The 12,802-nt window shown below is 32.9% G+C and overlaps 2 protein-coding genes across 2 annotated transcripts; both read left to right on the top strand.

Moving 5' to 3' along the window:
- On the top strand, positions 1 to 10,877 carry LOC134275516 (uncharacterized). Its single transcript, XM_062757799.1, has 5 exons — positions 1 to 59; positions 4,521 to 6,099; positions 8,230 to 8,291; positions 9,613 to 9,717; positions 10,863 to 10,877. Coding segments are annotated over exons 2-4 (1,632 nt in total). The 5' UTR covers positions 1 to 59; positions 4,521 to 4,530; the 3' UTR covers positions 9,614 to 9,717; positions 10,863 to 10,877.
- On the top strand, positions 10,168 to 11,290 carry LOC134275517 (complement C1q-like protein 4). Its single transcript, XM_062757800.1, has 2 exons — positions 10,168 to 10,174; positions 10,863 to 11,290. The coding sequence occupies exons 1-2, from the start codon at positions 10,168 to 10,170 to the stop codon at positions 11,288 to 11,290; spliced, it is 435 nt and encodes a 144-aa protein (XP_062613784.1).
- The last annotated feature ends 1,512 nt before the right edge of the window (positions 11,291 to 12,802 follow it).

Below are 12,802 nucleotides of genomic sequence, written 5' to 3'. Positions count from 1 at the left end.
CGTAACAAAATTCAACAAACAGCTGTTCAATTGCTCAGTTGTTTGAAACACTAATAAAGGTTTGTAAGGAGTTTTTATTGTCTTTTAATCCACATTTTTACACAAGAAAGAGTGATGTTTACGAATTGTTTTTAATCTGTTATCATTTAGAATGATATAATTGAAAATGATATTTTAATTGATTATTACGACAAATCGTTTATAATGAAACAATATTTAAAATAATTATTACATAACTATACATAAACGCTATGAAACACAATAAAACCGTTTGTTTAATATATATTACATACCCGGTAAAGTAATTGAAACCTTACTATTTTAAGGTAGGATTCTTCTGACATTTCTTGTATTTAAATGTTAATGAAATTTTTACAGAATCAAGTGGACAATATCACTAAGTGATGGTATCAGTGAGATAGATTTTTGACCGTTTGATATTAGAGGCAAGGTCAGGTCAAGGTCATTACCCTTTTCCTGGACATTAAGAATAAAAAATTAATGTTTCCGATCATGCGATCCCTACTTGTAATTCAATAGATTGAATGTTTTTCTTTTTGCATAAAAACATACTACCATACAGGGCCTATAAGACGATATTACCAAACTGGCATAGATAATTTAAATAAAATGGATATTTGCTAATCCGAATTACCTCTACTTTTCTTAAATTTTTAGGATTTATTAGTTATTTTTATATGCTTCCTATATTTAACTTTTTCCAATTTTCACATATAGTAAAGTTGTCACATGAAGGTACAAAATGATACAAAAACTGTAAATTTTGATCGTTTACTGAGAGAGATATAACACTTTTTACGGATTTTTGGCTCAAATCTGTGCTTAGATTTGAAGCATTTAAAAGCCAACATAGTTCTAGTATGTGTAAAATAAAATTTGATATATTTTTAAACTTAAGTCCCTTATTGTTAATTTAACTTACATTTGAAGATTTCGTCTTGTCTTTGATTGCGTAAAAAACATAACTAAATTCAATGTTCTATTGTAATTTTGACAGGCAGAAAAGAAGATATTTTCATACGCCACCATTCCGCCAAAAATATAGTCCCTGTTGGTTTTCAAACATAGTATACCATTTCTGTTTAAAGTTGTATAATTGTGATGAGAAAAGAAAAATGTGGTCTTTTAAATCTTTTACATCTAAATATATAAGACATATCAACAAATGTACTTTGAATATTCCATCTAGTCAGAAACAAGAGAAGAATCCTACCTTAAAATATAATTGTTCAATGAAAAGATGGTTATAATCAAATATAATCCTAAAGAATATAAAATTACATAGTGGATTTTATTTGAAAAAATTGAGTACATGTATTTATGAGGGTATTAGAACTGATTTTTCTTTTCTAAAAGAGATTTCAGATCAAAGTATTATTTATAAAATAGCGGTATGCAGAAACCGGAATCAACTGCAAGCTCTAAAACATTCAAACAATATCAATAGAGATTTATGCTTTCATGAAAAAAAATGGTTTATTTTAGTAAATCTTTAACATTTTATTGCATTTTGGTTTGACATAGTTAAATATCATAATTTTTTTCGGATATTTTATCATCTTTAAATTTGTGATATTTTTAAAATTTCTTCTTTTTTTGTAAAACCTAAGTTTGTGTTATTCATGTGTTCAGCTTCAAACTGATACAAGGCTGTTTTGTTTTGCTATAAACAAAGTAAGATCTTCTGCTTCTTTTGTTAAAAATGTACGATTGTTGATTTAACATATTAATTTTAATGGCAAATATTTACTTCAAATGTACAATCACCACTGTATAAACCACTGTATACAAAAATAACGATATTTTGTCGATCAGTGACCAATCTTTAAAAAAAAAACTACAAACTTGTTTTTTTTTTTTTTTTTTTTTTTGTATTAGAGTGTATTTTCATTTGTCGATTGTTACTTCCTCAAGGAAATCAGATATTGGAGACTGAGTTGTTAAAATGTACATCATATCAAATCTTAAATCCTCTTTTAGATTAAAGATATATGCTATCAGGTTTTTCCAGGAAATCTTTTCAGTATTTCCTTATCATTTCATATCATGCATCCTGTTGAAATGTGCATTCTCTTTTTCTATTTTTTTCTATTTTTTCCTGAAAAATGTTCATGTAAATGTGTGTAAAGGATGTATGGAAAAAAATCGGTAATGATTGAAATCAACATATAGTGTGTATAAAGCTCAAATCAAAAGTTAGAATGATGCATGTAAGCGTCCCACAAAACTCATTTTATTACACCCCCGCTCAAAAAGCGGTAGGGTATATAGTAATCGGGATATCCGTCCGTCTGTACGTCCGTCCGTCTGTAACGCTTTGGGGAACCTATCTCTTATCCGCAACTCTTCTTATATCACTTCATAAAATTTGAGGAGAATTTCACAGAATCTTTATTACATATTGCCATTGTGCACCTTCTAATTACTTTTCGATCCAACACATTTTCGGCTTCCCATAGCAAAACATGGAAATTGCTATTATATTCAAATGGTAGGGGAGGGTATCATTTAGTGAGCTAATTGCTCACAGTACCTATAGTTAGTATAGTGATCGGGATGTCCGTCCGTCTGTTACGCTTTTGGGTACCCATCTCCTATCTAACATGCCTTTTATACCCCTGAATGAAATCTAATAAAACTTTCACCGAATCTATCTTTGTTATATAATGAAATTGTGCACCTTGTATTGTATTTAACTTTTTGATCCATGGTATATCCATCTTTTATCCGCAACTCTTTCTATACAACTGAATAAAATTTGATGATACTTTCAGAGATTCTTTATAACACAATGCCATTGTGCAGTTGATATTTTATTTTTTGATCTCACTTATTTCGGGTATCCCAGATCAAAACTAAAACTTTTGTTATTTTAATCATATAACAGGCGGGGGGTATCATTAAGTAAGGTCATTGCTCACAGTACCTCTAGTTTTCAGATCGAGTATGATAGAGAATGAGAGAGTGGATGAGGGAGTTTTAATTCCTGTCTACATAAGAAATTACTTAACTCAAAAGCATTCTTTTTCTTCAGAACACTTATTGACCGCATATCTTGATTTTTAGCAATATCACTTGTTTAAAAATAAACATTTAGTATTGAAAATCTCATGCTGTTTGTAATTGTTATCAGCAATATATGTATTTATTAAACCTAGTATTGTTACTGACATGCCATACGCAAGAAAGTAATCTATTAATCTCATATCTTGTATACAAAGCATTTTTCCCCATTATAATGAAAATAAGGCTAAGATCTTGAACTTTGATTGTTCTCAGAAAACTTTAATATCAATTATTTGTAGTTTAATAATATAAAACATGGTATGACCGATGGCACCAGCTGATTCCACCTCTAATGTTTAAGAGGTCCGGTCCTTGTTTGCTCTGCTCCTATTTTGTATTGTTATATGGACTTTGATATTGAATACTGTTCGATAACTCCATATCTTCATAACAAAATTGAACTTGTGTTATAAAGAGCATTTCTTGTATACAACCAATATATTGTTAATGTATTAAGTATAAAAAAAATTGTATTCGTTTTTTTTTTTAATTTCTATAGCAATTATGTTACACTTTGGTGTTTGCTTTTACCTTTGTTGTCAAGTGTAAAAGGTTAAGAAATGTGATCAATCTCAAAAATCTATGGTCAATTCAAATAGGAGAAGAGGGCATAACACAAACAAAAATTCCAGAAAAGGGGACAAGAGCAAACCCTATGTAAGACAACATTTAAAAGCGAATCTTAATATATGATAAAAATGATTGAATTACAATGTAATTCAAAGCATTGAAATATCCTAGGATTCGAGATGTCGAGGGTGAAATAGGAAAGAATTAGTATTTGGGACTTAAAATCACTTTGATATAGCCATGGTATTCGAGACATCCCCAGATTCGAGATACGAATAAAGAAAAGGCTTTATTTACTAAAAAGGTCTTCAAAACAACCATAGAATTTTTGCGAAAAGTTCACAAATTTGGGTTGCTTAAATATTTGTAACATCGTCGTTTAAAAGCTTGCCTCGGTAAAAAAGAATTCGAACATAGAGTTCCTCTGTTTTGAATCAACTAGGAGATATGAACAGTATACACAGATGTTGTAGGAATGATGTATCCATGAATATGATACAATCCATTTAAATCACTAACTAGGATAGGATTTGTACTTTTAAGGATAATCAGACCTATGAACCAATTTATCTTGTTATGATTCATTATATTTCAGATTAACGAATATTTAAACATCTTATAATTCATTAAATTTTGGCTTGACGAATATTTAAACATCTTATTTCGATGTTGTGATTTTTCTATGCAATTTTAAGAATCTAACCCCTTCGAACCGAATCCCATGATTACAATGTTGATGAAATAATTTAACAGGCAATTAATAGTGTTATTATTAAAACAAACAACTATTAAGAAAAATAAAAAAAAGACATGAATAGCAAAAAGAAAATGATGAAATGATGAATATTTCTGAATTATTACAGATAAACCAAAATGCCGTTAGATACTGTGACCTGTGACTGTTGCTCACTTGAAGTTAAGATGTACTGCAAGAGTTGTAATCTGAAGTTTTGTGCCGCATGTGGCGGGAAACACGTGGCGGAAAACATCACCGGGGGACACAGTATCGTAGCGTATTCAGAGAGATACGCAGAGCCCGTCCTGCCAAACTGCAAAGATCATAGCAGTGCCTGTACCTCTCTATGCGCGGACTGTAAAACTGAAGTCTGCGCAAAGTGTATAATAGAATCACACGAGGACCACCAATGCACAGATCTGCTAAAGGAAAGCATAAAAAGGCGGCAAACAATTCAAAGAGACACTACAGAGCTAGAAATATCGATCATCAAAACGCTTCAGAATCTATTTGATGAAATGTTGAAGAAAAAAGAAAGGTTTCCAGAACATTGTGAACCGCTGATATCAGCAGTGAAAAATCAAGGAGCAAAACTGCACGGGATTGTCGACATAATCGTAGAAAGAAAACTGGCTGAACTCAATGATATTACGCAGAAAGAAACCAAGGTTTTAGAAAAGAACATAGAGGAAATATCCAGTCTTTTGGGAGAAGCGATATCACTCGACGAAAAGCTCCGAAAGAGTTTGCGGGAGAATTTTGCGACTGGATTCCTCCGCTTCGAACTAGATCTTGAAAAATTTGATTCACTAGATCTCAGTGACGCAAATCTTCCTGATTTCATCCCAAAAAGTATTGATGAAGAACCAATTGCCAATATGTTTGGAGATTTAAAGATATGCGGAGTTAAAAGTCATAAGAAAATTTCAATAAGGAAAAGTACAGATTTTCGCAGAGAAACTAGTACATCTCATGTCGTCGTGGGAACTATCAAAAGTGGTTTAGGTCCCGCATCGCTCGTAGCTCGTGTTAGCAGTGAAGAAGTATGGGTAGCTCGCAGATCGACCTTGAGGCGAATGAATACGAAAAACGAAATCTTAGAGGAAGTCATATTATCTGATGGAATTGCACTAGACATATGCCTCCTATTAAACAAGTATGTCGTGCATAGTAACAACTACATGAAAATGATAAATGTCTATAGAAATGGACATATCGACACGTTAATCAAACTCGCTAAATGGAGTCCGTTTGGGATATGTGCCACCTCCTCAGGCGACCTGTTGGTTTGTCTTAGAACGGATATTGGTCATCAAGGAAAAGTTGTCCGCTTTTCCGGGTCGAATGTCACGCAAGAAATACAGTACGCCACTGAAAACAAACCACTTTTTAGTAAGATGGCTTCCGTTCTCTTTGTAGGTGAAAACAAAAATTCTGATATCTGTGTTTCAGATCCTGGAGGTAATGCAGTCGTTGTTGTCAACAAATCTGGAAATCTCAGATTTCGATACCCTGGTCAGGAGATGTTCGAATGCTTTACCCCTTATGGAATCGTCACAGACACCATGTCCCAAATCCTGGTCGCAGATCGTGACAACGATTCTATCCATATTATTGACTGTGATGGAGAGTTCCTACGATTTATCAAAGGAAGTGGTCTCTATCAACCGTTTAGTCTAAGCATTACAAAGAACAATCTTTTGCTTGTAAGTAGTGGAACAGAGGATAAAATTTCTATCGTACAATACACAGACTGATGTATTATTGAAAATTTGCTCCAATCTGCTGATATCAAAAATTTGCAATTTTGTTTTGTTGATTTTGCATTATTCACTGCTTGTTTGATTCTTTCTGTTTTCAATTAAACGTTTGTCTTAATGCAATTGCCTAAACAATGGTCCTTGTTTTTAAATACCTGTTGTACATGTTTCATACAAGTTTATGATTGTACCTATTTCCAAATTGCTTCACAAAATATTTAATCATTGCCATTATCAATTTGGTCCATTTAGACAGGATAAGGGTTAAAATTGCTTGAATTCCTTGTGTTTACTTGCCTTACGAAATCGTCCTTATATAAGTATATCAAATCAAATCAGAGATTCGGTAAAAATTACTTTCTTAGCGACAAATACTATTGATCCTCTTATAGAAAAATCATTGAGTAGGAAAATTAAGATAATAGTATGTATACAAAAAAAGCGTTAGACAGTATAAATGCATGATTTATTGAAAGGAATCTTAGTAGGCCACTTAATGACATATCATCTATATATTTCTGGCATTTCTATCTTTTTATGTATTTGTTTGTAAGACAGTGAAACTTGTGAGCGGTTTTATTGAGAAGATACAATTTTAGATATGAAATCCTCAAACAACCCCACACATTTTAAACGCTTAACTATCGAACATCTTAAATTTATTCTTTTCTTTTATTTAATATTGAATACTGTTCGTTATCTCCATATCCTTCCTTAATCATATCAATGTTCCGAATTTTACAACTCGGTTACTACTCTGTAGTTAATTCTGGATTCCCACTTATAATAAAAGGGCCAACATTTAAGGAACCCCAATCTTTCAACTTTTGTCATAATTCCATAAACGTTATGAATTTTGTGTGGAAGATCACTCCATGCAATAGAACCAAACTTGAAAAGGAAGACCTTTATATTTTGTTATATCAATGCGGAAGGTTTTAATATAAAAATTCCCTTTCCAATCTTAATACTCCGACTTATTTATGCATTAGGGTCACCAACCATGATCAAATAAATTGTTGTAAAGAATATTTTTTAGTTTTTTATGCAGAGTTTGTTTAACTCTCGCTTTCTTTACTTTATGTAAAAACCTTTAAACAATAACAAGAAAACGATGTGTATGTTTCTATATCAATAATTCAGAAACTATTTCTTTTAATTTCTAACATAATTTATTTTCACATTTAAAAAAAAGGTTTGGGTAAATGTTTAAACCGTACCTTATTCTTAATCGGTTTTGCAGAGTAATCGATGATAGACATTTCGTCGGACTTGAAATTGAAGATACACAACGGTCAACTAAAATGCCTGTCGCAGTGTTGTCATCAGAAAAGTTAACCCTATATAATTGCAGCCCGGAGGACCGGGCTGCTCTAGACATACAAGTTTAAGTGTTGGTGTATGGGGATTGGGGTGGGAGTAGTTATTTTGAATTAAAGGTTTTCTAAACATTGAAAAGATTGTTAATCAGAATGTTCTCTCCATTTATAAAATACGAGATAAATGATATATTTACTTCCATAAAGTGAAACTGTAAAAATATCTATGTCTTACATATTTAATATATAAAGTTGTTTATCATTTACTATCGAAAAAACGACAGGTCCCTTTTTTAGAACATCGAATTTTACTTCTCGGATAAAAACGTACTCTGCACAGTTCGTGTTTTATATTCTAAAATTGAAAATTAATACATTTTTAAATATAGGTGATGCGTGTCTAACTTCAATTTATATTTTATGTAGCCAACATTTACTTGAGGAATTGATCAAGTTTAAAATGGTATCGTTTTTGATTGATTTTCATCCGACTATAAGTTTTCAAAATATTTGCGACTATCATCTCCATCAATTAGACGCATGCCTTTTCACACATATCGAAGCGATTTGATGATGAAGGTTCATTTTCATTGTTTACATTATGTACTTCCCGGGCGACAATTGATGGTTACATCAATGTTTTCTTGTTACTTAATATGTAGTATTATACCTCTTTCACATGCATGTTTGGTTTATGTCTCCTAGCTGATAAATTTCTAGGCCTTTTTTTTCTAAATTAGATTTTTTATTTGAACAGATCATGACAATGAACACTTGGGAGGGAGTGACCAGTCAATCGGGGTTTCTTCATTCTCTATGGTAACTAATCCCCTCTCTGTTGTTTTCAGAGGACCGTGTCTGCTCTATTCTCGATTTGTATTGTTTCAACGGACTTTTGATTTCGATATCTGTACATATACGTTTTTCTCAATATTTTAGTTTCAGACCACTGATTTACCTTCCTGTTATTACTGTTGTAGCCATATATGGAAATTCTGCATAGTTTTAATATAATATAGGGTTATTGAACTTATAGGTGAATATTGGCACAAGTTGGCTGTAAAAATACACGAGCTTACGTAGATGCCACTTCCTTTCTTTAATTTAACTCTGAGAATTTGATTAGACGACTTTTTTGTTTACAACGGGGCGTTCGATATTGAACGCTGACGTATTCAAAATGTTTCGGGCATACTCGTTCATACGTAATACAAGTTCAATAAAACCTCAAGATATTGAACGCTAAAATTCTCTAGGTTTTTGGTAGTGATTATTAGAGACTTTTTATTAGCTATATAATAAGGCAAATTATCAGATGAACCGAATACATGTAGATGAAATAAAATGAAATGGTTGCACTATATGGAAATATGATTTTCCCATAATACGAATTGGATAATTAGAAACGAGAAAAAAGAACAAACAAACAAATAAAAACAAAAACATTTTTAAAGGACTTTCAGAGTACATGAAGTTGACTTGAGAAATAATTGATAAATTCTCTCTTTACGGATTTATGGAATGGACAAGATATTTAAGGACAAATTGTATACAAGATAGTTTTGTCTACATGGTCAATGCATATGACTCAGGACGGGTGTGACAGATCAACAGAGGATGCTTGCTCTTCCTAGGCACCCGATCCCACCATTAGAATTTACATGGGTCCCTGTTGTGTGGCTTATTTTTACGTATTTGTATGGTTTATGCATTTGATGAGATCGATTACTATTTATTATCTTTACTTTTTCGTGCATTTTATGTTTTGTTTACCCGATCAATACAAATGTATTCTGATCAATACAAAGGGCTCACCAAGGGTGTGAAAAGTCGGTAGAGTATGCTTTCCTGTACATGTGTACTTCTCCTATGCCTCTAACCCGAGTTCTGTTTTTTTCCTGAGACCCCATTTTTTGTCCTTTTCATGATCCTTTTTACTAGATTAATGTGATTGAACAGTGTTCATTATCTCAACCTTTCTTGTTTACTTTACCATTGGTTTGTCTTTAGGTAACGCGTACATCTTATATATCTTATCTACCCGCCGTCTACATTAACATTACATTGATGCACACTATGTCTCTTGCCACGGCATTTATGTTTTTGGTATTTTGTGGCACTGTTTCTTCAATTCTTTTAGAGAACATTGGTCATGATGACCATGTCATCACTAGAAATGAACTTGACCAGGAGATTAAAGGTTTGAAGACAATCATTGCAGAGCTTAATGACACAATTGTTAAAGGTAAATTCTCGTTTTCTTCAAATTGTTGGTAAAAATACGATATAATAGGATTTTTACTTCCGTTGAATATTAAAAAATACATTCTGTTTCGAGTTCTAGAGTTTACACTTTAAAAGATGTATATCCAAAGTGCATTTTCTCACTCATCAACGGGAAGTAACATAAGGACATTGACATGGCTGTATCTCAGGATGTCTAACAGTGCCCTTAATTATTGAACCTTGATTTAGGATGGATTAATACTGTATAATTTATTGTTTTCTCTAATCAAAGTGTGTAATGACCTGAACGCAAGATTAGAGACAAAAACAAAACGTGCTTTTTTATGCGCCCGGATCGATAGATAAGGGGGCTTATTTTTTCGGTCCTGTCTGTCTATTCATCTGTTTTTCTCTCTGTTGTCAAATTTAACCTTCGCCTTAACTTTTAAACCTGACAGATAGAAACTTCATGATTGGTATGTACACACCTTTAATTAAGGTATTTTAATTGACACCAAGATTAATGACCTTGTGAGCTTGACTGTAACTTATATGCTAAAAAAACTTTTAGAACCTTCGCCATATCTTTTTAACTATACGATACAGAGACTTGTTATCTGGTATGCATCCTCCACTTTATGCGCCCGGATCGGTAGATCCGGGGCTTATATTGTTTTGTCCTGTCTCCCTGTTTGTCTGTTTATCTGTTTGGTTTGTTGTCAACTGTAACCATCGCCATAACTTTTGAACCGCGAGAGACAGAGAATTCATATCTGTTATGCATACTTTACTAATTAAGCTCTTTTAAATGATATCAATATCAATGACCTGGTGATCTTGACTGTGACCTGTATAATAAAAATAGCTTTTTCGAAATTCGCCATAACTTTTGACTCAAATGAGATAGAGATTTCATTTTTCATATGCATTGTTAACTAATTAAGTTCTTTCAAATGGCACAAAGGTCGATGACGTTGTGACCTTGACTGTGACCTATATGCTAAAATTATCTTTTTCGAATTTTGATGCCGGGCGCATAGTGTTTTACAAACACATTTTGTTATTCATAGCAAAAATCAGATTTTCAAATGACAAAGCACTTAAGCTTTATAGAGACCAAATAGTAAAAAAAAATTATTACTTTTAATCATGTTTACTTTGTAGAAAGGACCAGATCAAACGTTGCTTTTGTTGCGGAACTCTCTAGAAGTATTTTAAATCCGACAAACAACTTCCACATCGTGTTCGATAACGTCAAACTTAACGCCGGAAATGCGTACCATCCCACTCACGGAATATTTGTCGCTCCATATCCAGGAATCTACCATTTTGCAGTCGAAATTACAGCACCTCCTCAAAATGCTGATCACGGAATGCATGTTCGCATCATGAAGAAAACACAGGCTGTGGCTATCACTTTTTTAGATACCAACACGCACTCCTATCTGCGCAGAACCGGATCTGTTGTTCTACAGCTCACCACCGGGGATGATGTCTGGTGTCAAACTGATTTCATAGCTGGCAATAACACAATCTATGGTGGAAATACCTATTCAATGTTCTCTGGGTTCATCATTCATCCGATTTATTAACTCTTTTTGTAATTAAAAATGTCGGAATTGGTATTATCTTCATAGCTATTTAGGTAGTTTTATTAATTTGGAGAAAAATGAACAAAGAAACACACATTTTCGTAAGTTTAAAACTGTAACAACACATTTCACTTTTTAAAAGGAATTTTTGTATAAGTTTATATGTTTTAAAAAATCAATGGAATTCTTATAGATTCTAGAGGAGTGTATTACTCAGAGATGGTATCAATTAGATTTAATTCCAATTTTTATTATCATGCAAATATTTTTGTCTTCTTTTACTTGTATATAGAATTTGAAAAAATAAGACGCCGATTATGTGATTGATAATTCTGTTTCAAAATACAAAATAAGAATAAAATATTTAATCAAATTTCATTTACCTTATAAAACTGTACAGAGCCCAAATATAGTATACAAGAAACACAATCCATGTGTTCTTTACTCTACAAACTTTTACAACTATAGTCCTGCTGGACACACTACTCCTGGTGACGTAGGTAAAGTGAAAAATCATTAATTTTGAAAGGGCCGAAATTTAGGTAATATCAGTCTTTTACCTGGTGTCATAATTTCATAACTATTGTGCATAGAGCATATAATATTACCTATTGCTCCATTTATAAGGAGGAAATTCTTCAAAATCATTTGTCAGTTTTGAATATTTTTAATATTCCAAACAACCAGAATGAATTTTAACTAAAATGTCAATTAGAATTCCCATAGGTTCAAATTGTGCCTCGTTATTAGCAGACCTATTTTTGTGAAAAATCCTATGCACGAAAAGAATAAAATACTTGCTATGACATTCAACTCGACATTAAGATATATCGACGACGTATTGTCAAATGTCAATGGTAACTTCCATTCCTACGTCGATACGATATTACCTGGTGAACTTGAGATAAAAGATATCACAGATTCTAACACATCTACTTCATACTAAGATATGTTACTCGAAAAAGACGTTAATGGTAATCTAACAATCAAGATCTATTGTAAACGTGATGAATTTAACTTTTTTAACTTATGCAGCAATATACCTTAGTAGTATAAGCATCCCCGATAGGGCGGAAGATTCTGATTGGCTGAGAGAAATCACGTGATCCGTTTTGATTGGTTGAGGGGATAGGTGGGTCAACTGAGTGCAGTCCCTGGGGGATAGGGGGGTCAAGGGAGTGCAGGTTTGGGGGGTCTGGGGGAATAGGGGGTCAACTCAGTACAGTCCCCCCTGGGGTAGGGATATGGGGGTCAACTGAGTGCAGTCCTAACCCTAACTAACCCTAACCCCCTAGCCCTAACTAACCCTACCCCCTAACCCTAACTAGCCCTAACCCTAACTAACCCTAACCCCCTAACCCTAACCAACCCTATCCCCCTTAGCCCTCTAACCCCATTTAACCCTAACCTATCCTATTCCCTAAATACGGTGGCGTTTACATTGTGTTTACATTATACACTATACGTTGGTACTACGTTTTGTTTATGCTAACTGCACAGGTAAAATACTTT

The sequence above is a fragment of the Saccostrea cucullata genome, unplaced genomic scaffold, assembly GCF_032062105.1.
Source record: "Saccostrea cucullata isolate Sc308-1 unplaced genomic scaffold, CSIRO_AGI_Scuc_v1 ctg7179, whole genome shotgun sequence".
Classification (NCBI taxonomy): Eukaryota; Metazoa; Mollusca; class Bivalvia; order Ostreida; family Ostreidae; genus Saccostrea; species Saccostrea cuccullata.
Note: the sequence above shows the minus strand (reverse complement) of the source record. Positions and strands in the feature narration are given on the sequence as shown.

Excerpts from the sequence above, each read along its gene's own strand:
- LOC134275516 (XM_062757799.1), top strand. The coding sequence starts at position 4,531 with ATGCCGTTAGATACTGTGACCTGTGACTGTTGCTCACTTGAAGTTAAG. Across the intron at positions 6,100-8,229 it reads CAAAGAACAATCTTTTGCTT|ATCATGACAATGAACACTTG; the intron begins GTAAGTAGTGGA and ends TTATTTGAACAG.